At 36.9% G+C, this 24,638-nt stretch overlaps 2 protein-coding genes across 2 annotated transcripts; one reads left to right on the top strand and one right to left on the bottom strand.

The window, feature by feature from the left end:
- Window positions 2,137-4,840, bottom strand: LOC105155371. The gene is made up of 2 exons (XM_011071239.2): window positions 4,004-4,840; window positions 2,137-2,841 (listed from the first exon to the last, which is right to left on the bottom strand). The coding sequence occupies exons 1-2, from the start codon at window positions 4,305-4,307 to the stop codon at window positions 2,789-2,791; spliced, it is 357 nt and encodes a 118-aa protein (XP_011069541.1). The 5' UTR covers window positions 4,308-4,840; the 3' UTR covers window positions 2,137-2,788.
- On the top strand, window positions 5,741-24,450 carry LOC105155372 (sister chromatid cohesion protein PDS5 homolog A). The gene is made up of 29 exons (XM_020698897.1): window positions 5,741-6,064; window positions 6,568-6,765; window positions 6,895-7,076; window positions 7,427-7,571; window positions 7,761-7,982; window positions 8,215-8,428; window positions 8,535-8,680; window positions 8,760-8,917; window positions 8,998-9,144; window positions 9,226-9,274; window positions 10,339-10,527; window positions 10,846-11,025; window positions 11,154-11,296; window positions 11,871-11,997; window positions 12,846-12,995; window positions 13,113-13,181; window positions 13,533-13,669; window positions 14,593-14,710; window positions 15,912-16,046; window positions 16,145-16,335; window positions 16,469-16,616; window positions 16,706-16,843; window positions 16,931-17,017; window positions 17,098-17,544; window positions 17,691-17,750; window positions 22,024-22,052; window positions 22,566-22,690; window positions 23,575-23,648; window positions 24,035-24,450. The coding sequence occupies exons 1-29, from the start codon at window positions 5,948-5,950 to the stop codon at window positions 24,071-24,073; spliced, it is 4,164 nt and encodes a 1,387-aa protein (XP_020554556.1). The 5' UTR covers window positions 5,741-5,947; the 3' UTR covers window positions 24,074-24,450.

Here is a 24,638-nt window from a genome sequence, read left to right as displayed (position 1 = left end):
GCCGCAAATTACTGCTTTTTGCCAAATTTCTACTTTTATATCCAATTCCGCAGTCACCAAGTGAAATTCAAATTTTGAATAATAGTATTTTTTTTTATTTTAAATTTGTATAAACTAAATATTTTGGGAATGAGCGACTTTTATAAAATTTATCATAATTATAATTATTTTTTATCTAAAAAAATTATAAATATTTATTAAAATTAAACTTAGGTATTATATAAAAATATTTATACGACGGTAGGTACTTTTTTCAAAAAACAAGAACATAAATAATTATAACAAATTAAAAAAAAAATCGCTGTAGATTATCATAATATAAATTATTGCATCAGAAAAACATCTTGAATTATTAGTCCCAAGAAAGAACCAAAAGGGCGGGGGCTGGGTGCGATAGTGTGGGCCCACTCCATTTTGCAGTAGAGCAGAAGGATTACATTTCCAAGGTTCAAGGGTCAAAATTGGTCAGAGTATTGCAGCCTATAGTACCATGAATACAAGTCCTCCACTTAGGTCTAACTTACCTTAAAATTGCAGACCTGGTCCGTAGCTTTTGTATTTAGACTGAACCATCTTCTAAGCAAGGGGAGAAAGGAATGAACTCAAATTACGATCTTGGCACTCAAACTTACTTCCGACATACATTCATTCAATAACCAAATCGATCTTGTCGATGTTGCACCTGCCACGAGTTTGCTGAATGCAACATCAAATAACACGTCTCATTTTTTGTTATTTTGATACATGCATTCAATACACATACACCATATGTAGCATGTACAAAAGCGAGAGGGCTCATCTTATGACAGGGAATTTGATATTGGAGGTTCACTATTTATTTTTCCTTTGTTCATGTAATTAACAATGACAGCATTAATTAAATAGCTTAGTTTGGAAAGTTAATATCTTATATGTGAAAGAAACAGAGTGAGAAGGCGAAGGGCCTCCCAGGCAGCTTCATAAAAAAGTTGAAGACATATTCTGAAAAGATACCTTTGAAAGCTCCAAATCGCCTACAACAACATAAGAAAATTCCAACTCCAGTTATGTGCCACATGGTACACGCATAAGAGAAAACGTCAACAAGAGATTGCCCCAACGACTGGCGAAGGCGACTCTTCAATCTCCGGTACTCGGTTATGTCGGATAAAAGCAACATTTGAATTCACATTAATAATATTCCCACCTCCTCAACTTGAGGAATAATATATATATTTTCTGGAGAATCCCATTCTCATTGAATATACCACCGAAATCCCAACTTTACACGAATATTATATAAGTAGAGCATGAGCTAACAAATTAGTTTCTCCTGAGAACAAAAGTACTTCAATTTGATCATGGAAGAAATTTCAGGCAACATCATTTCTGTAAAATTAATACAACATTCGAATTTTAGCCAACAGTAGTAATACTTTGGTAAGCGATTCTGAGGCAATCAAGCGGGCTATGGTGCCCAAGGCTGAAATACTGTGCAAAGAGCAATCAATTATTGAGGATTAGGCCACAAAGAAGACAAAACTTGCTATAAGATAATAAAAAATGCAAGTCATGACTTACAGTATGCATGCGTGCTTAGTCTGCAAAGTTACCCAATCTGGCTGAAGGATGTTAAAAGTTACAGGTGTATGGGGGATGATTTTAAGTGAAGCAACATGCAAAGATTCAAATATTATGGCAAGAAAATGATGGTGCACATGCAGCCAAGATATGAACAGTCCAAAAGCCTAGCTGGGGATCAATTTTCAAAACCTTGCTGTGTCAACCCAATTATAGGAAAGGAAGCAACAGTGCACATGGAAGATTCAAGGTTCTTAGAAAATAAGGTTCACTTTTATCACTTTTATCATAAAAGGTAGTTCAGTGATATAAAGATCTACCGGCCTTCATGTTCAGAATTGCCTGTTATCTTACAACAAAGGAGTCAAAGTGAAGATCATCAATGTACCAATAATGGCCCAATAGCTCTCAGAGAACCCAAAATGATATACCTAATATATTATGTTATAGTTCTTGCCACATTAGTAGCAAATAACATCGAAAATCCACAAATACATACACAAAAGAAGATTGCGTATCAAGAAAACAACAGATTTCCATGATTAAGCAAATTTGGCAATAAGAGAAGTGACCAGGGAAGTGGAATGCAATTAGACTTAATTCAGAGTCTCATCCCATAATTATGGGATTGATTTCTTTTGACCCTAAGTTGGTGAGAAACCAAGTTGACAAACATCAGAAATGCCATCTAGTGCACCTCTGACAACTAATTTCACTAACCCAGTGGATAAAAAACGTTGGTTGACAGGTCCATTTCAAACACTTATCAAACCATTACAAACATGATATGACACAAACAGTTGAAGCAAGATAGTCAACTTTGGTGTTATTCTTCTTCATTTTTTCACCTCCACCTTATCTTGGAGCTTTTGTTCTGGGCCCTTAGTTTATTGCAACCTCCCTCATCCTTTTTCCAATTCCTCCATAATCATATTTTTCACATAATGGTTCAAGTGTTGTAACTCAGCCCTAAAACATGCTTCTCAAGCATTTTCTTATGTCTGAAGTCACAGAATAAAGTCGGCAATGCCTTCAGACAGTTTTTCAAATAAATATACCAAGGATTTGTAAATTGTTTCACGAAAATGGACAGGACAAATACATGCTTTCTCCAATTCCAGCTTCCAGCTCCACGCAAACTATGATAAACTAAGTGCGTATTTAGGAAGCCAGGGCCATCTTGTTTCTCTCAATCAGAAAAATTGTTTTGTTGATCATCGCATACCTACTAGATCATGAACTTTGGAGCAGGTGATTTCCCATCTAGCTTACCATCTTCACCTGCGTGAAATAAATAAACTGATAAGAGAGATAAAAAAAATAAAATCCTCTTAAGAGGACGTCAAAATTGTCTTCACCCATGATGGCCCAGAGCATGCTTGACGAAAAGAAGAAGTGAGGAACAGAAACAGTCAGGAGTGTTCAATTGCTTAGTTAGTAAAATTAGTATAGAGAAACTAACAGAAAAACAACAATAACTAAGCCACCTTGTTTCCTCACCAACCAGAGACAAAGTAATTGCCGGGTGCAGTAGGGGTTCACATAATGCTATTGACTCAATAAAGCCAATAGGCTTTAACGTAAAGCTCGCGATAACGCGTTCTTATTTTCGTTCTTTACTCTCTTATACTGAAGCTACCTTCACAAAGAAACCCCTAAACTGCAACCCCTATCATGCTCTGGCACCTCCAGATTGACTTGCAGCTGGCTTAACTATAAATAGAAGAAGGACAAAGTTCACATTTGCCAAATCAAGAATGTAGATCTAATTGAATTGAAGATATGTTCAATAGGAGCTTGAGCATAAGAGTTTCAAAGACAAAAATTCTTGCAGCCTCCACATGCCGCCTCTTGCATGCTTTTCGCTAATTGGCCAATAGAGAATGCATACAAAACTTAGTCCTCCAATGGCAGGATATAATTATATAACTTATCAGGTGGAACCCCTACACAGGAGACGTCATTACATTTTATTTTGGACGGAACATGAATCAATTTTAAAAGGTTTTACAGTCTGTGTTTGTAGTTAGAAATTGAAGCCATACAGCTTTAAATGAAAACAATCAAATCCTCATCAATTCAACTCCTACACGAGCTAGTTTCTATGACTCCAAATTCCAACAAATGGGCGTCGAAATAAACAAATATATCTTAAAATTATAACTATTGCTTAATATTTACCCCCATCACCTTAATAAGTTTTTTCTTAGTAGGTTTAGCTAAAATCAAAACTCCAAGCATCAATACCAGAAGTTCGCAATCTAGTATGCAAGTTTGTAACATAAAATTCACAATGCTCAACCTAGCACAGATTGCGACACTCACTGCACAGCTCACAACCAATCAATACATCAGTCCCTCATTCACTTATCACAGCATTTAAAACCCAAAAATAAAAGTCCCATAAACACGCAAAAACAAGCAAGGTGAATACTGAAATTACCGGAAGGTACAGAGGGAGGGATGACAACTTCGCCGTAGATAGACTTGAGTGTGGAAAGGGGAACGAGGGCTTTCTGGGGATTCGCTTCGGCCTCCGCATATAGCTTCTGCTTCCATTCCCAAATAGTACTTTTGATACCCTTGTTTGTTTTGAGCAGCAAGTCCTTCTCCGCCTCCAGCGCCTTGATCGCTCGCTCCTGCGCCACCGATCTCGCCGCCAGAGTCCCGAAAACGGCGACTAATAGCGTGTTAATAACGGCGTTGCTGTTCACCGCCCGGTTCAGTGCGCTCATTACTTGCTCCATTTTGCCAGACTCCGATTTAGGGTCGGTTTTCCTTTTTAAGTTTTAACGTCTTTTGCTTTAATTTTTTTTATATATATAATAAATTACATCGATCAATAGCAAAGTAATTCAAAAGATGTGGAACCCTCGTATAAAATACATCATTTGAAAATATTGAGGGAATAAATCCATCTCAATTAGCTCCAAACACTCATTTTGATATTTCGTGCGCCACATCATTACATTGTTTGGGAATTTTCCTCAAGTCCCGGTTAGGCAAAAGCTCCTAGAATTTTTTGATTGCGGCAACATCAATTCTTGCAGCGCGATCAGCCTCTTCAATGTTCCCTTTGATCCATTTATTCGCGTTTGTCGAGTCTGGTTTAAATATGACTTTCTGGTACGCAAGGCGATGAACTCTTTCGACCGCAAGTTAAATAAGATGGAGTTCAACAAGTGATGCATCATAGACAAAGATTTTCATTGTTTCATTAAGGAGAAGGGCGCCATGATGGTTTTCATTGTTTCATTAAGGAGAAGGGCGCCATGATGGTTTCGACAGATGAATGCAACAACACATCTATCATTTTTAAATACAATGTCTGAGTTAACTTTAATCTAGTTAGAGGGTGGAGGTAACCATTCAGAATTTTCTAGACCGGATATTTTCCTTGTTGCTCGAGCATTGAGATTTTTGGTTCTTTTGTTGAGGACTAGTCCCACAATGCCTTCAGAAAATTGTGGCTCCTGGCCATGAATACGATCATTTATCGCTCTCTATACTGGTTCCATGGTGATTGCACACGTGGTAAGGAACTCTTGTTGAATGCAGCCAATTGAAATAAAGCATAATTTCTGATCTGAAATGATGAGGAACCACTCTCTAAGAGACAAATGCAACAAGGAGTGAAAGTCTCACTTGCCACTTAGTATGATTCGATAGATGAAAGGCTATAAGCACATATAATAATTAATAAAAAATTAGTTAATCTTAACTACGCATGAATTAAAACATTATATTTTATAATTTAGGTTGGAGTGATTGAAGAAAATAATATTAGTACTTATGAAAAAAGATATTACTTAGTCAATTTTAATTGTTTTACATAAATAATATCTATACATCTATACTATATTAAGAGAAATTACCTATTTGGTATCTCTCGTTTCTTCGATATGTTTTCTTTAAATTCTCATCTAACTTCCACCTCATTATTTTTTAATAGTTATTTTCTTTCATCTTTTTTCACCATTATTTTACAAATTTAATTTATTATTTTGTATATATTTTATTAAATAATAAATATTTTATTTTAAACAATATTTAAAAAAATATGTACACACATAGAGTGTGCCACAAATACGTACCTAAATTTGTATTAAATAAATATGAATGGAACGAAATTTAAAAAAACTATATATAAATGTTTATTCACACTAAAAATGAGTATTCAAAAGAAGTTGTGAATCCCCCCTTTCCTTCCAGCAACCAAATGCACCCTATAAGCTGAGAAGAGTTAATTTCCTAAATTGCCCTTGAAATTTTATATAACCGCCTCTGTCAGACTACATTTGTTGCGCAGGCGGGAATCTTGAAAACAGACCCCCTTTCACTCTCCATCTCTCTTCTCTCACGCAAATACTCAGACAACGCACTGAAAATGGCGGAGGTAGAGAAGAAAGAGGAGGAGGCCAAGAAAGTGATAGCGCAAATTGGGACACAACTCGCCGCCTCTAAAATTTGCCCAAACAAAAGCACTCTCGTCAAGTTACTCAAGGTGAAAGATAAGAAGAATTCAACATTATCTTGATTTTTTTTGTCTGATTTTATTTTTTCTTTCCACATTATTTCGTTGTTTCTTGGTTTCTTGATTGTTTCTTTCCAGATTATTTCGTTGTTTCTTGGTTTCTTGATTGTTTCTTTCCACATTATTTCATTGTTTATTCTTCTTCTTCTTCTCTTTTCTGGCTCTTGTTTTGAACGTTTGATAGATGTTTATGTTGATGTTGGTATCTTGTTTTTCTCTATTTTTTGGGTTTTCTTACCCCTCCCCACTGAATCTTGATGCTCTAGGAAGAACAGAATTTTGAAAAGAAGACGAAAAAGGGAACTGACAGATTGCTCCTGTATTGTGTTCTTTGTAACTTTGTTTGCAGTTTCATTGGCTCTAATACTGAAATAGGTTGATTGAACTCCCTTGGATTCATTTTGCTCTATGTTGATGTCATATGTCTCAGTTTCATTAAGTATTGTGGTTGACTTATGACATCTTCTGTGCAGCAAGCCGCCAGTGCTTTCGAAGAGTTAAAACAGTCTGAATCACTAAAATCATCAGTCAAGCCGCTGCGTGATTCTCTCATCAAGCATGGCTTACTTGACCATAAAGATAAAGACATTAGGCTCCTGGTTGGCGTCTGCCTTTGTGAGGTTATAAGGGTCCTGGCACCAAATCCTGATTTTAGCCACACAGTTTCCAGGGTAAATGTTTGGTTTCTGCAGTATTCATTTTGAATCTTTGTTATTATTTGTTACATTAAGACGGACCTTACCTGATGCTATAACCTTCTTCTTGGATGCCAATAGTCAGTTAACTTTGTCTTTCTACAGGACATCTTTAGATTTCTTGTAAGTATTTTTGTGGAGCTTGATGACACTGCTAGCCCTTATTTCTCGAGGAGGGCCAAATTATTGGAGACAGTTGCTAAACTGCAGTTTTGTTTGGTAATGCTAGACACTGGATGTGATGATTTGATTCTCAAAATGTTCAAAACATTCTTTAGTGTTGCGAGGTTTGCTTTTCCTCCTTCAGCAGTCCTCTCACTTTTTCAACTGTTTCTTATTGTTCTATATCTGCATTTCTTCTTAGTTCCAACTGTTCTAATTTATAGCATATTGTTGTTCTTTCTATCATGTGAGGTGATCATTTCAAAGATTCAAGTCAATGTCCTCCAATTATTTTATGGTTACATAAGAGGGCATAATGCATTCTTTGAAATTTTTGGAGATTGTGGAGTTATTTCATTTATAAATATATTTGCGGCATTAATTCTTGTTGTATTGACCCTTTATTTTGAGTGTCGCACTAGGAGGTTGAAAATGACGTGAAAAGTTTGTCTTGACATTGTTATTTTACTTGTAGGGAAGATCATCCTCGAAGTTTGATTAATTCAATGTCGTCAATAATAACAAGCGTTTTAGAGGCTGCAGATCTTGATTCTTCTGAAAAGAGTACATCTCAATCACTTATAGATGTGATTTTGCAGAATATCATCAAAGAGAGGAAGGTAGATGTAAAAGTTCCAGAAGTCATTTGTGTCATTAAGGGCATGAGTTGTGATAATAATAGCGTGTATTATGAATTGATATCTACATAGCTGCTGTCATATCCATTGTGCTAATGCTCTGTGCATATTCTTCTGCAAGTTCAGTTTTCCGTACCACTAAAGTTTTTCCTTTGCTCTTATGCTCTTCAGGGTTTAGCGTCTGCTTCTCTCCGACTTGCTGCTACTGTCATACAGAATTGTGGTGAAAAGCTGGAGCGCTTTATATGCCAGTTCCTGACATCATGTATATTGAATAGAGATGCTGTTGGGAGTGTGATTAAAGAATCTTACCATGAACTTATACTTGAGATATTCCAAATTGCTCCTCAAATGCTTCTCTCCGTCATACCTTGTTTGACCCATGAATTACTGGTTTGTTATCCCTTTACTGCTGATCCTGTCCCAAAATTGCTGTATTCATGTTAACTGCATGAAATTCTTAATTCCTAATTTTATTCACTCTCATGGGATTACGCACTCGAAGTTGAGTTTGAAGTTGCAGTTTTGACTTATATGGCAGATATTTTGGATTATGTTTCTATGTCTATTAAATTCTCTCTGTTTTAGCTCCTTGGGGTAAGTGAAAAGTTTATGCAACTTGCAGACTGATCAGGTTGATGTCCGAATTAAAGCTCTTAATTTAATTAGAAAGCTCCTACTGCACGACCAACATTTTGCACTGGAATATCCCCACGTCTTCATAGAGTTGCTGAATAGATTCTCTGACAAGTCTGCAGAAGTGAGAGTAACGGCTCTTTCATGTGCTAAAGCTCTCTATATGATGAATCCATCAGGGAGAGTATCACTGGAAACCCTCTGTATGCATTCAGAACTCTGGTGATATCTGTTCATTGCAGCCACATTTCTGCTCATCCTTTTCAACACTGATATTTGATTTATTTAAATGATTTTTGAGCTGCTCAGCTGCCATCCAGGGTCGACTATTCGATCATGATGATAAAGTGAGAACTGAAGCAGTGAATGTGGTGTGCGAACTAGCTAAGTCTAACTTGAACTTCATATCCTCAGACTTAATAACTCAAGCAGCCGAAAGACTTCGTGATAAGAAGGTTTCATGATCTTCAAGAGTATTCAGCTCTGTGAACTTCTCTTTGCCTTTTCCATTCTGACTTTTCTTCGGTTGTCTAGGTCTCAGTCAGACGTGAAGCCTTGAAAAAGTTGGTGGAACTATACCAGGAATATTGCATGAGGTGTGCAGCAGGCATCACTTTGCTCAATGAACACATTGAAGAGATTCCATGCAAAATTTTGATGCTTTGTTATGAGAAGAACTGTCCAGAGTTTAGGTATAGCTATTCCTAGAAAAAAAGCCAATCACTTTAGTCTTTTCTGTAGAATGCTTAATATGCTTTTGCTTGGATTCCAGGCCTCAAAGCATGGAGCTTGTGCTAGCTGATCTGTTCCCTTCTTCTCTTTCAATAGAGGAAAGGACACAGCACTGGATATTTATGTTTTCCCTTTTCAAGCCATCTCATCTTAAGGCACTGAAAACTATTCTATCTCAGAAACGAAGGTGGTCTTATCAAACTGCTGATTTGCTATACTTCAGTTTATCAATCATATGCGTGTAAAAAACTGTTCAGTTTCCTTTCAGGCTACGGGATGGGCTTATAATTTACTTGGATATCTGGAATAGAGCAGAGGTAGATTTCAGGAACAATGATTTTCCCTTTACATTTGTCTGGATATGCAGATCTGTTACTTAAGAAGAACTGTTGGGATTTATTGGAGTAGATAATTTTGTGATCCACTTGTTTGACATGCATGACCAAAATCTTCCACAGCTGTTAATAAAGAACTATCTGGAAAAATTTGGAATGTATGCCCCCGAAATGAAAGTTCAGAGAGTTGTTGTTAATGGTAGAATCACAAGTTTCATTTTGTTTCACATTTCTTTTATGCTGATCCTATATTGGTGGAAATTTTCTATTGCGCCATTGAGGAACTGGGTACAAAAACTTGCAGTCATACCATTTTGGTGGCTTCACATCAATGGCAGTCGAGATGTCTTAGCCATGGTGCTCATGGATTTTGCTGTGATTTTGTTCTCTTTCCTTTTTCCACTTATCATGTCATTGATACATTCTGAACCATTTCTTTAGAGGTGATGGCCATTTATGATGGTTTTCGAGGTATTCTTGAAAGAGCTTATTGCTGGCAAAAGCAATGGAGACATTTGCAATTTGTTCCTTGTTTTCTGTTCTTTTCATGGGATGTGAAGATGATGCAAATGTTGTGATGCCCTTGAAAGTGAAACACTGCTGCCAGTCTAAGTTGTGTAACATTCAATGGTTCTGTAGATGATCATGTAACTTGCCATATACGATCCTCTTTACTCATCAAGAATTATCATTTTTCTGCTATATCGTGATTCACATAATCATCTTAAAACTGGATTTACTTTTTAATTATGTCGTTAGGTCGTTACACTTGTGCAATAAGCTCTGCTTTTCTGTTCTATGACAAGATGAAGTAATTGCTTCCGCTAGTATCTGTATCTACGCCCCAAACAGGCCAGAAAAAGCTGTTACTGGCTGTTGGTTCATTTAGTTCCATGCATTCAGAATTTCCTCCATTACTGATTTGTGATGGTTACAGTACGCTTGTACAGTACTACTAGTAGGCATGTTGCCATTTGTGACATTTTGATATTCTTTTGCCGATCTTTTTTAGTTCAGATTTGGTAAAATGGTGTTTGCCTTTGCAGGAGAATGGTTATAGAGAAGCAGAAAGGAAAATAGATACATTGGTTTTGAAAATGTCTTCATGCTTTCCTGATCCTGCTAAAGCAAAAGATTGCTTTCAGAAACTTAGAGAACACAAAGACAACAATACATTTAATATGTTGCAGCAGCTTTTAAGAGGAGGGACATCACTTGATTTTGAGACCTCAAAGGTGAGTTTAATGTTTGAAGCACCGTCCTAATTATTTAGATATCATTGACATCTATCTAAATTCTTAAGCATTTAGAGTCCATATGCTTTGCTTGTCAGGGCCAATCTTGTGCTGTCTTGGTAACAGAACACTTTACAAGTCAAGAATCGTCTTATTTATTTAAAATTCAAAACATCTTGTCAATAGCATCCCTGAATTTCTCTAGTGAAGAAAAGTGAATATTGTTTCACATTTTTGACTCTGAGATGAATTATTGCCTTTGTTGTTCCATATTTTAGCTATTATATTTCTAATCTGCTTTAAACACCCTTTTTCCAGGATGTATATTTGAGAGAACTTGGTGACCGAAAAGCACTTTCTGAATTCATTCATCTACTTTGGACAAAGTGCTCTTTTAATATATTTGGCTCTGAGCATATTCAGTATATTTTACATTGTCTTTGTGGTGATGAACCTGAGAAAAAGCACTTGAAGGATTATCAGGTGCAACTTCTTTTGGTAAGAGATGAGCTCATGTTCATTTTTTCTTGATTTGTTTATCTTTGTAATTGAAACATCTCAGTTTCACTTCTGTATCTATCCCTTTTCATTCATAAAGCTCCTCTGTGTTGTTTTGTCTTACCTAGACTATTATTGGTGCCTTCCCTTCACTCCTTAAAGGTTCAGAGAAGCAGTTCCAGCTTTTGTTACTTGAGAGGGAAATTCCTTTTAATGAACAGCTCATTGAGATTTTAGCTAGAGAGGGATATCGTATGTCTATTAAACTCAGGTAAGTAGTTGAAGTCAACTTGCTATTATTGAGAGTGATTTTGAAGAGAGTTATTTGCATGAAGACCTGGTAATCCAAGTGCCTAATTGATTATTAATTCAAAGAACTGTATAATGTCTCTAAAGCCTTCCTTTATAGGTATATCAAGGATTATACTATTGATATGCCTGTTATATTGAATTGTGCTTTTGAAGTTCTAAATAATAAGAACAAGTGCAAAAAGAGATAATGCTTCATTCAAGTGGAACAATAATTGAAATATATAGTAGCTTTTGGTCAGCTGCACTAATTAACCAGTAAGAAATCTATCAATAAAGTTTATTTTTCAAAATCATCTTCAGAAAAATAGAATGGAGTTTTTTGAAACAGTAGAAAAAGAAATCCACTTTGTCATTTAGAGGAGAAAAAGATTCTGATTCTTAAGAGCCTGTCCAAAGAAATTTAGAAGTATTATATGCAAGTATTAAAAAGAATTGGACGTTTTTATCAGAATAAAAAACGACATATTTGTTCATTTTAGCTCATTTCTTTTAAGTGATTACCTAAGTTAATTTTATAATATCTGTACGTGCAGTGATATATACTCTGCCTTGGAGAAAGTATGTCTAGAAGGAACTCGTGTGCAGTCAAAACTTGCTGTTTCTGCAATTGCTGCATTAGCTGATACATCTGAGCAGTTCATTTTCTCAGGACTTTGCGAGGTTTCTAACTATTGTTTATTGCGAACTTCTGATATATGTTGCTTGATGTTTCAAACAGGCTTACGTTCAACTAAATGGTTTTCCAGTGGTGACTGGGGTTATGGATACTCAGCTTCTTTTTCGGGTGGGGGTTAGTATGGATCTTAGTTGTGAAGAAAATTCAGGGGTGGCGGTTGGGGGGGGGCATGTGAGAAGGAAGTTTGAGTTTGATGCAAATGCTTCAATGTCATCTTACTTATCGAGCACTTCCTTCATATGCTGAGTATCTCTTTTTATATGAACAAAAAGCCGTAAAATACAATTTATTTATTGTTTCTATTTATTTGGTTTTAATTGTATATTTCTCTTTTCTCACATCATTGAGTAATTGTATTTTGGTCTGTATGTTATACTGTTTGCCTGTGAATCTGAACTGATTCCTTACTAGCTTGTACTTTATACTGTCTTGGTTGAGTGGTGAATGCATGATTCACTTGCAAGTTGCTCAAGTATTTGTGCAACTTTGTTAGCATATCACAACTAGGTCTGAAATGGAAGTACACTGAAAAGCAGTATCAATTTCAAACAAGTCAAAGGATTACCAGATTCTCATGAGTCACGAGTCGTGGGGAAGAGTAAAATTGTTATTAGCCATATGTTAATGTTGTGACTAAAATTGTTATTAGCCATATGTTAATGTTGTGACTAAAATTGTTATTAGCCATATGTTAATGATGTGAATGAACTGACTTGTATCTGGTTATTTTATGTTGTTCATGACTCATGAGCCAGATATTATTTATAAGGCTTGAGCCTGTACTTATCATTGCACTGAATGTTCGTCTTTGTTTTCCTGTTTCTGCAACTAGACTCTGCTGGATTCTCTACGGAATGGAGAGAATACTCCTACTGTTTTGCAGTCCCTAGGTTGTATGGCACAATATTCCATCTCAACATATGAAGCCCAAGAAAAAGAGATTGCACATTACATTGTTGAGGAAATATTTCATCAGAATGATGTATTTTTCTACTATATTGCTTTAATTTCTTCCCTTCCCCCCCTGGACTTGTATGGACGAGTTCTGCTAACTATTGTACTTCACTCATACCATTGTGTGTTTGCTGTCTCTGTGAAGGCTCTTGCTTCAAAGGATGTTGATTTTTCTCATGAGACTTCAAGCTGTTGCAATTCTTGTAAATTAAAGGTAAGCATGTTTTCAGACTATAAAGTGCATTTCAAAATGTTACATTATCGAATGAATATTCTCATTCATATGGTCCTTTTGGGTTAAGTTAACAAGTGAGTCCTTGGACTTGCAGCTTCCAGGCTTATAATCCTGCACAAATGACAATTGATGTGCAAGCTGCCACTGGTTCTAGTAGTGAAATTATATGATCATGTGCTCTTATCTCTACCTAAGACTCACATCTTAGGCAACTTATAGGCCAATTCTATATAAGCTAATGTTCCATTTTATAGCTGAGTTTTGTTTATTGTAGTATTAAACATCTATGCCTTCTATCTCCCATTAGGTTTAACCAATGTTCTTCTACAGGTTTTTGGGCTTAAAGCACTTGTGAGGAGCTTTTTACCACACAAACACACATCTCTTACTCGTCCAATAAATTTTCTACTGGACATTATCCACCAAATGCTACAGAGGAGTGAATCTTCTCCAGATAGCAACCCATGGTGAGGATATTCAAAATTGCTTGCGTTTAGTTTTTATTTTTCTTTATCTTTAGTAAAGTGAAAAATGCTATGATTTACAAGTCTTAGAATTGCCTCCATATAAAAAGCAAAAGTACCAATCAGCTCATCTAATAATAAATGAGTCAATTCCTTCCATAATACTAGTAATTCTTACACAGGTCAAACTACAAAATTGGTCTAAGATAAAGTTGAACCTCACACCATTTAAGCCCTTCAACTCCTGTACAGTGTTTTGATGATCCAAGATTTGAGCCCATTATAATCCTCTATTTTCCATTTTAGACTTCCTGTTTTGCAAATAATATTTGTTTAAGCTTTGCATTCTCGAGCATCTTTCAGTGAATCAACCTTTGAGAGTTTGTAAAATGGATGCATAAGTTCTTATATTACTTTTCTTTATTCCTCAATAATTGCCTGCTATTATGTTAGATTCTTAATCAATTGAAATTGGAAAGCAGAGACCGATGAATAGGCGCGGTAAATGGTAATTGGTTGGTTCCTTTGGTCCATTTTTGTGATATTGTTGGTCATGGTGAACAAGCAAAATACTTGACTTTGGGTGCCAAGAGTTAAAATTCCAGATGCCCATCAGAGCCATCATCAGCTTGATCTTTTGTAGCTCCTGCACTATGCCTTTGGTTGACTTGAACTTGATCTAGATAACCCTCTTTTAACCAAAATCTTCATTTGAACAGGTCATGTTATATCTTTCATAGCTGTGATTGTTTTGTCCACATATCAAAGCGACAAATTTATATATGCAATTCATGTGATTTTGGTTTTCAATGTATTTCTTCGAGAAGTAGACAACGGTTTTATAAATGTCATCAACTCTTGTCTTTCCTTGCCCTGTGGGTTATCATTGGTTTTCTTGTGAGACATTATTTATTCTCTGTTTTTAGTGAACATGATGAGGCGTTCATACGATTAGCTGCAGCTAATTCCGTCCTTCGGCTATCAAGAAAATGGGATTTACATATTTCTTCGGAGATATTCCGCTCAACGATATTAATGGCCAAGGTTAGTGGACTTTCAGGTCAAGGCACATAATGCCAACAGTAATTGTAAAAGTGATGATATTGAATTAGGATGGAAACCATTGCAGCCAGAATGTTTACAGATAATATCCCATGTCTCAACTGCTCAAATAGTTTTCTGTGTTTTCTTTCCTCTTGCAATTGTTTAGTCTGACTTTTCCTTGACAGATATTGGTGCAAGGAAAGGATCTCCTGTTTATCCTTACTATGTTGTATCATCTTCTTCTGACATAGGAGTTGAAATAAAGATGTTGTCTTGTCCTTTATGCTGTTATTTGTGGACTTAATTCTCCCAGTCTGTTTGGTTAAGAAACTATGGTTGGATAGGGTACTTCTGATTAAGCTACCTCTGAAGTCCATTGTTGATGTGGCTAGCTCCTTTATCCTTTATTCTAGAGCTAAGAGGAAAATGATTATGCTATACAAATGATTGGAGTCTTTTGGAGTTAAAAACGGTAGGGCACTTCCCAATGCTTGGGGATAGGGAGGATTTTCTCTTCACTTGCTTGTTGGAAGCAACATTCTCCTTTATCTGCCACTCCCTAAATAATATTCTCTTCTCCAGTCTTTAGTAAGAGCTTTTTCACTCTCAAATCCAGTAAAAATGGAGAGAATAAATATTGTATTACCTTAATTTTAATGGTTAAGTTGCTGAGGCCCACTTCACTGATATGTCCACGCTTCAGTTTGCTTTATGTTTACCTAGAGTAAACTTGACCTTAACGCCATAGTTAATTGTCGAAAAATTCTTGACCAATGGTAGACCGAGCAGAATTTCCCTCATCATTCTTGGTTCCATTATAAAGCTCTACTGTACCTACAGGAAATAGTTCTGCAAGCTATACTAGAAGTGGTCCTAGGTGTCTGTTTTACTGGCTTCAGTTGAAACTCAACAGATGGGATCTGTTTCTACCTGAACAAGTCAATACCTGGGCCTATCTGGTGTTAGCTAGAACTTCATCTTTTCAGATGAAGAACAATTCTTCAATGTTCCCCGCCCAGTTTATTATATTATAACCAAAACACCATTGAGTTAGAACTGTGGTATTTTTTCTCTAGATATGTTGAATGTACTACCTATCTGTCATTTCTTAGCAGAACTAGGTGGTTTATGTTTTGAAGTTATGAAATACTTGCATTGGAATATTGGATATCTGACTTTTTAGATATCTGACTTTTGCCAGGATCATTCTCCTGTGGTACGTAGATCATTTGCCAGCAAAATGCACAAATTGTTGAGTAATCACGCCTTGCCAAGTAGATATGCGTGTGCATTTTCATTTGTTGTTGTAGATGCTCTGGAAGATTTACGCTGTGATGTAGGTTCATGTCTATTAAAACTGTTATCATTTTGTCTTCTTGTGAGTATCATGCTAGATTAAATGTGTAGCTTTTTTTATGATATATTATCCTTCAGGCATTGACATACTTGGAGAAATTCATTTGGGAATATGGTAAAGGAGCTCAAATACATGAAACAAAGACCACGCAAGGAGCAACTAATCACCCTGTATATATAGTTGTGTTTTTGATCCACGTTCTTGCACATGCCACTGATTTCCCTTCTCCTGACTGTCAAGATGAAAAAATATATGCACGGTTTCTGAGGTACCGTTTGCTTCTCTTTTCATGGTGCAATCAGTGCCTTCCACTCATGAACAATCATTTTTAGCCATAATGATGAATCATCTGTGCATCTTATGTTTCTTCTCCTAATCTCCTCTAATCATTCTTTGTGCAGTCCACTCTTCGTCACTGTCCAGGCATTAGTAAATGAAAAATTATTTTACGGCAACTTGCATCTTGTATCCAATGCTGCATCATTCTTGCGAAGTATTTTTAATGCAATCAAGAAGGCAGAGGATGCTGTTGATGCTAGGATGACTCCAGTAAGTATTTTCTGCTGTTAGTGGATGTGTCATGCTCAATTTTCCATCTAGCAGGCGATGACAAAGACCTCTTCCTTTCTATACTGTAGAAGCTCCATCTTTTGGCAGAAGTGGGCATTTCTATTTTAGATTCGCTGAATACCAATAACACACATGCCCAACAAACTCCTAAATTAGTTCTGCTTCCGGCATCACTCTATAGAAGTGGTCCTTCCGAGATGAGAGAGGCATGTTCTCGTGCTTATATTTTTGTACTGAAATAGAAATCTTTTTCCCACCTTTTCCCCATTTGATAATCTCTTATATTTTCGCAGGTCAATGCTTACGCTTTCATTGGTTCTAAAGCTGATGGAAGCTTTACCAAAAAATTGGTATCTTGCCTCAAAATAGAGGTTTTTGGGGTGCGTTTGGACTTGCTAATTTTAGTGGTTGGTTTGTCATGATGCTTCTTCAATTTTCTCATAAAAAAATTGTCCTTTAGATCAGTAGCATGGGCACTAAGAATAGCCGGCATGAGACTTCTTCACGACTAAGTGGCACCAGACACAACAAATCAAATTCTAGGTATGGGTATACAGATAATTTATTAATGAATGAAACTAAAGAGCAGGTTGCTGAGCTGCATACGGGACAAAATGAGCCGTGTGGTACTTCTAGTTGCGAGATTGACACTAGAGGAAGGCAAACCCAGGCCATGTCGGTGCAACTTGGATCAGTTGAACTGCACAATGAATTTTCTGCTGGAAATAAACACGAAAGAGATGCTAACAGAAACATGGGAGCCAAATCCTCACTGCCTTGTGATTCTGCAACAACAAAGCCGTCGTTGGCTCAAAAAGAAGTCACTGTTAGTTGTTTAAGAGAAGAAGACGCAGTTACTAAATTATGGTCAAGAGTCGGCGACCAAATGAGTTATTCTACCTCCAAGGTGAGTTTGGGTTTCAGGACGAACATGCTTTCTTTGGAATGGGTGATTGTCATGATGATAGTATGTGTTCTTGGTTATATTCTACAATATGTTTTGCATTATGTTTTATGTATCACATCCTTCTAATATTATATACTTTTTTCTAGGTTACCTATGAGACTGGGGAAGTTAACACCTTAAGCATGGATAGTGAGAAGTGGGAAACTGTAAGTTATCACTCTCTTCTAAATGGAGCATTTTAAATTCTTGATCTATTAACCTTTTGAACTGGTATTGGTTTGTGATATTGCAAATCAACTAAATTACAAATTATAATGGTTAGCTTAAGTATAAGATCCCAAGCTCAATCTCTTTCTCTTCCATTCTTTTCTTTGACCAAAAAGTTGTCCTTTAATTACAAAAGAGTGGCTTTATACAAGTATTTTCAATTGGTCGGTGTAGAAATGTTTCAACCTATGTCTCTAGTTGCATTGTTAATTTTGACTTTATGGTTGAATGACTTTATTTGTAATCTCAATCCACTTTCCTTAACTACCTTTTCTTAATCTTGTCTATCGATCTAAATTTTATCAAGTGCCACTTCATCATTCCTCCACATACTATAGGCTACAATATGCTTGGTAATGGGGTGGGCTCGGACTCGCCGTACCATTACAGTTTTGACCAATGATCATTTTGTTTCAAACCCGAGCCTAAAGGGTTTAGAGGTTAGACCTAGTATAGTTGTTAAAGCTAAAGTATTGAAACAAAAAACATTGATATCATTGTGGTTGAGGTGCGTGAGCACTTTAGCTATCAAGGCACGTGGTTCTTGCAAGATTATGGGGTATGAGGGCATTGTTAACATGAGTGCTCTTGTGGTGGGGGTGCACATGTACTGTTGTGGCGAACACCCACGCCTGTGGTTGAAAGGTGTTGGCCCTGAAGATATGGTGTCTTTACTCGTCATAGGAAGGGCGAGTTGTGTCTTTGCTTGTTGGGATAGTAAAGCCTTGCCCTTGTTTAGGGATGGCAGTGAGGCGGGTCTGCCAAAACTTGGGATCACACCAAGAGATTTTTAGATCCTGGCCACGGACTCTAGGTTGGACCCGCTTAATATTTATAAATTGTTATAGTAATATATATATTTTTTTTATAAATAATAATATTACCATAACTTTATAAACATGAAACAATAATCTTATTGAAAGGATAATATTTTTTTTGTAAATTTATATGTGCATGTTTTAGGCATTAATTTATTAAAAGTTTTAGAATATACGTTACTTGTGTAAACATTAAAACATTTTTGAACTATTCATATTATTATTTTAATTTATAAGATTAATAAGTTTGTATATTATATAAGCGTATAAATAAATTATACATATTTTTGTATATGTACAAATATAGTTAATATAAGTACATGTAAAATCTAAAAAGAAAATCGGGCCTGGTCGTCAACAGATCGAGCGGGGGAGAATTTCACTGGCCGCTCCTTGGGCAAGATGGCCGGTAGTGACTTGAGGATGACGTGCGTGCGGCTAGGGGATGCCAATCGGCACGCAGGTCCGCAAACGGCTTTTGAGCAGAGACTCTTACCGATTGTGGATTGCGAAATTGTTTGTATGGGAACTACCTTGATGTGTGGGAATGCTATCCGCCAAGTATGGGCATGGAGATATAAGGGCGACGATTAGGCGCCACCTTGCACGCGAGCAGGAGAGAAATGTGTGAAGCAGAGTGCTTGATCTTTGGAGATCTCCAAAATTGTTTCAATGGTGAGATCCTTGGTGTTGGGAGCACTTCCAAGATGTTCAGAGCTAGACGGTTTCGTTTGAGTAAGAAACGACGACGATGTTTGGAGTCTGCTCATGCAGTGGCGAGATTGTAGTTTCAGAGTATTGTGTGGGCAATTCCTCAGCGATGGATGATCGGATGGGGCTGAAACTCTAGAGTTATGATGTGAAAGTTATAGGCTACACAACGGTTCAAGCAGCACGTGATTTGGATGTCGGTTGAGGGAGATGCGAAAAAAGTGCGCTCCTTGGCCATTTTAGAACAAAGAAAAATGTTTTTAAGCCTATTATTAGGGGGCATGCAGTGGTGAGCTCCAACCAGTCCTCCCTGTGCACGATGGCAGTGACGGTAGACAATGTTGACACTAAATGAGCATCTTTTAGGGGTATGTTGGGGGCTTTCAATAGTCGGCTCTAGGCATTTCAAAGGAGTGTTTAGAGTCCCCAAAATGCATGGGAATCGAATGGGGCAGCATACGGTCAGGATGGCCTTATGTTGGGCGCAAAAGTAGTCGAGAGGTTCCGTGTGACGCGCAAGGTTGCTCCCTGGGCTGCGAGATATTAGGGGCAACACTTCTCGTGTGAATGGGTGATCGAGGCAAGCATTCTAAGACCTTGTGATCTAACTCATGGCATGCGCTATTGGGTTCTAGCCGTTCATGTGGGTCTGTTGGCTAAGATAAGCGATTGTGGGGCGACGCCTCATCGTGGGCAAATTTTGAAGCCACTCTAAAAGGCATGTCGGGCATGTCATGCGGGATTAAGGTAAGATGTCGGCATATCGAATGGGCCTCGGACTTATGATGCGGTCCTACTTGGGCGAGGCATAGAAGACGAGGATGCCCCGAGTGTGGGTTGGGCATGAGAGGGGTAATGCTGAGGCGGAGCAAGGATGCTCCTTGTCATTGAGGAGTGTCGGTAGGTTCTGAGATTGTGGGTGAGATGCATGGCGGCAGACTAGCTAGTTGGGGCAGGCCGCTAAGAGACGCTAAGGCGTGCGTGTTGAGAGCCTCAACGAACATGGGCATTTTGGATAGGCGAGGGCAAGGGCACGTAGTGCTGCGCAGGGAGGCATTTAGATGTTGTGCTAGCAAGCTTCAATGTTGAAGACACGAGACGAACAGTCGGTAAACTCTGAGATGTGCGAAAGTTGATCGAAGGTTGGGTGTAACCTGAGACGCTGCATAAGCGAAAAATACATTTTGCTGCGACACAAAAGAGTCCGCCTATGACACCATGTTTGGTCCCATTGCCATCCCTACCTTCACCATTTTCTCCTACAATGCTTTTTGCATTTTGTCCTTGTTTAAGGTAAATTGAGGCAGATTTCACCTTTTGAATCGAGATAAAATGGTATCCACCTAAGTGACCTGTCGGTTTAATTCATTTTTTCCTTTAGGTTTGACTCTACTTGTAAGTTTGGGGATCACTTCATTTGTTAGTTAATTATTTTTCAAGTCGTAAAACATAGTTTAGTCCTGTTTTGCTTCTAATTCAGGGTCCTGATGACAGATCATGTGTGTATATAGTGAATATGGAAGAGAAGATGGGGAGTCTTTTGCTCCAGTATTTCACCATTTACTTTGCATTTCTGTGAATTAATTTAAAAACTTGCCTACTTTTAGGGTCTTCTTTAGTTTTAGGATCTGTTAGAATAGTACCATGAGCTTGAGATTGGGTCTGCATCTTTGATGTTTTAGGTTGTTCCAACACATGTCGTCAAGTTCATATCGCAAATCACTAAATAAAACATTACAAAGGCTAGCTTAAACATAGGATTTTGAGCTCAAGCTTATTCCTTCTTTTTCTTTGCCCAAACACCAAAAAGTGTAGATGAATTTATTTATTTGCATATTGCTTTCAAGGTGACTCAAGACCAATGCAAACCAATGTAATGAAATTGACTGGAGGATATGTTCTATATTGAATAAGATACCTACTCATATGAGTTATGATGATTTCTTGTTGCCATCCTGATGTTACACACTTCCATGAAAGTGGAGAAAGTAGTAGTGGCTTTTAGTTCTGGGGATATATGCTTTTAGCATGCTCTACTTTGCTTCTATGCATTCTTGACCTCACAAAATGCTAATCAAAATGACTTGATTGATTGTATCTCATCTTTGATAAATATACAGGATTCAGGTATTTAGGTTCTTATTTTAACTTGGCATAAGTGTGTGGTCTAGTTCTTAGTATTTCAGTTCATGTTGGAAGATGATCACTCTGGCCCCTCAGTTTCGCAGCCGAAGGAATGAAAGAACTAGTAACAGCAAAATCTTTGGTGACAGATGAAGAAGACCAGAATGAATATTAATGATCTTCTCTTATGTAAACAGTATTTGCAATATCTGGAGAAGGGGGTTATGTTTTGGAAACAAGCACATTGTTATTCACCACATTAGATGCCATATAAAGCTATTTTAACCCTTTTATGCCATATCCCTGATATAAAGTAACTCCACATGTATGTTTTATGGTTTTAGTAGAAATTTATCGCTGTTAGTATGATTTTATGTGTAAGTGGATTTCCTCAGTTCATTTGAATCCTAGAATGCTCTTGAAGAGAATGTGCTCCTGATTTAATTATTGATGCCATATTACTCCTTTAAGTCCGATGGTTATGTATGCTAGTATATGTTTTTAAGCACCTTGTCTTGTTGGATAGAATATAGCGACTAACAAGGACTTACTGCAACAGGATTTGGATGATCTCCAAGTGCAATATTGGTAAGGTCTTAGACTCATGAAGTTTTCTTGCATGATAATGTGTTCTCCTGTTTTCCTTTCATTTTTTGACTAATTTGTTCTTCATGTTCCTATTATATCTTTCAAGAATCATAAGTCTCTCCTTTCCCCTGGTTCTGATACCCTGTAAAGCTGATGCTAGTAAAAGATAACAAGGGAGAGCTAGTTGTTACCATGAACAACCTCCCTCATGATCCTCAAATTTGTTTTACTTTAATGCAGTTTAACTTTTCAGATTATCTGAAACAAACACAGAGGAGCTTTATATTAGATCATTTCTTCCAATTACCAGCAAATGGATGTGATTTGAATTTCAAGATTTGGATAAAGTTGCACTTGTATTCTCAAAAGGGGTAAAATCTGGATGTTGGATTTACTTTCATCCCATTTCAGTGAATGTGCGGAAACCCATTTGCTCTGACTTCATTGTTACCCTTTCACTCTTTCTTTCCCTTTACTGTTTACTATTCTGTGCTGTACCGCTTGGATTTGCAGCAGTCAGAGCCACGATTCTTCTGCTAATGATCAAACAAAAGCTGTTGATGCACATAGATATGATTCCAAACAAGAGAACCTGCCAAAGAATGGAGACATCCGTGGCAGAAAGGTTTCCCAGGCTGGTAATATGTTTTTTCTTATGCTTAACAGGATCCCCATTAGAACAATTTGTTCTATATTTCATAATTTTTTATGAGTGGGAAACAGTTTGTAAGAATCCTGAATTCTATAATTTTTTGTTTTCCATATCTGGTCCTTATGGTTGTTCTCATACTTCTATGGAACCCCATTGTCATTTGACATTTCCCTTGGATAGTATGCCAACAAGAAATTGTGTTACCTTAAATGGCATCTTCAGGTCATCTCGAAGCAGTATAATGCTTCTACTTTCTCCGTTCATGGAATGTCTTCTAAATTTGGATGCAATGAGGAGTTGGCAAGCATAGTTTGCAGTGCTTCCTGGATACCATTTTACAGCTTTTCCAATGTGTTGGTTTACCTAACATGTTTGCTAATCAGACTTTAGATCTGTTTTCTTGAATGTGGGAGAGAAGCAATGCAATTCTTCTATAATCATTCACTTGCATATCCTGGAAACACATTCAGTCAAATTAGAACTGAAAGCTCATGAATTCACACCATCAGTTGGCTTAGCACTAAAATTTAATGAGTCATGATTGAAGCTATGAGGACTGTGGAACAACGGTTGGTTGTGCTCTTGCAAGGAATATGCGAGTCACACAGTAACAGTAATACCACATACATAAGGTACCTGTATGCATTCGTTAACCCACAGCAAGAAGCTTGCATTATAAGCTGTTGTTTCTCATTAACCTGTATTTTCAAGTTTCATCATTGTCCACCTGCAATCAGGTTTAGCATTAGCTGTTATTATGGCACGGACACGTACTCATTATGTGGTGCTTGAAATTTCTGAATGTACATTTTCATCTATATCTGGATTGAAAGAACTCCTCATCCCTTAAAATTTTTCTCTTGCTTGCAGTGAAAAGAACAAAGAGATGTAAAGATGCTAGTGGCAAGTCAACATCTGAAGTCATTGATACAAGCATCAACGATGTAAGACATTGTTCTAGTTCTTCTTTGTTTTGTTTTTTGGAAAAAGATTAATTATTTGTTAAGAGGTCATGATGAAACCTGAATACAGTTAGCCTGAAGTTGTCCTGCAAACTGTCTACCAAGATTTTCAGGATAACTATGTCAGTTAATGTACTCATGCAATGAAACAAGTGCTCGATAGGGAAGTTATTTTTCATCATTGTGAACTTTGAACAGTCATTTACACGGATGTAACTTGCAGATATGCCCGTGTTTGCAGAGTTTGTTGAAACTTTTTCATATCTGTATATGATTTGCAATAATTTGTACTGCACTGATGTGAATAATGCCAGCCTTTGATTTTCTTCTTTGAGTTTGATGCTCTGTGTTGTATTTCATCTTATCAGGATCTTCAGATGCCGAGGACTCGGAGACAGAAAGTTTGAAGTGTGTAGCATTCCTTACTTTCTGAAACAGGAGGAAAAGCTACCTTTCTCCACACTAAGGACAACTGACCTTGCACAGATAAATCTATGTAGTGGAAGTGAATTATGAATAGATGTTATGTTTATGTTACTATCTATATACGCCTGATCTAATCCTCCTCTTGGGTTGTACATGAGGGTTGGATGGAGGTGGTAAACTCAGAGAGTGTTTATTTCTTCTACTTTGCTGATTCCTATCTATAAAATTGTAAAATAGCCTAGTGATGGTAGTTGTAATGTCAACATTCTTGTCTAGGCAGGCACACTCCATCCAGTCACTTTCATTCGTATATTGGAAAATGGTGGAATTAATTGGACCCATAGTTAAAAAAAATAAAAGTTATTGCCATTGTCTTTGAATTTTCTTCTTTATCTTCAGGGGAAATTATTAATATTTTCGAAATGCATCCTTGATAATGTAATGATATTAATTTATTTTATTATATTGATTGTATTGAAATATTAATATAATTATTATTTTTATTAAAAAAATTAAAAGAATTCAATTACTTTGAAAAATTGGTAT

Source organism: Sesamum indicum, linkage group LG2 (assembly GCF_000512975.1).
Source record: "Sesamum indicum cultivar Zhongzhi No. 13 linkage group LG2, S_indicum_v1.0, whole genome shotgun sequence".
Taxonomy (NCBI): domain Eukaryota; kingdom Viridiplantae; phylum Streptophyta; class Magnoliopsida; order Lamiales; family Pedaliaceae; genus Sesamum; species Sesamum indicum.
This window is presented reverse-complemented; position numbering and strand designations above follow the sequence as displayed.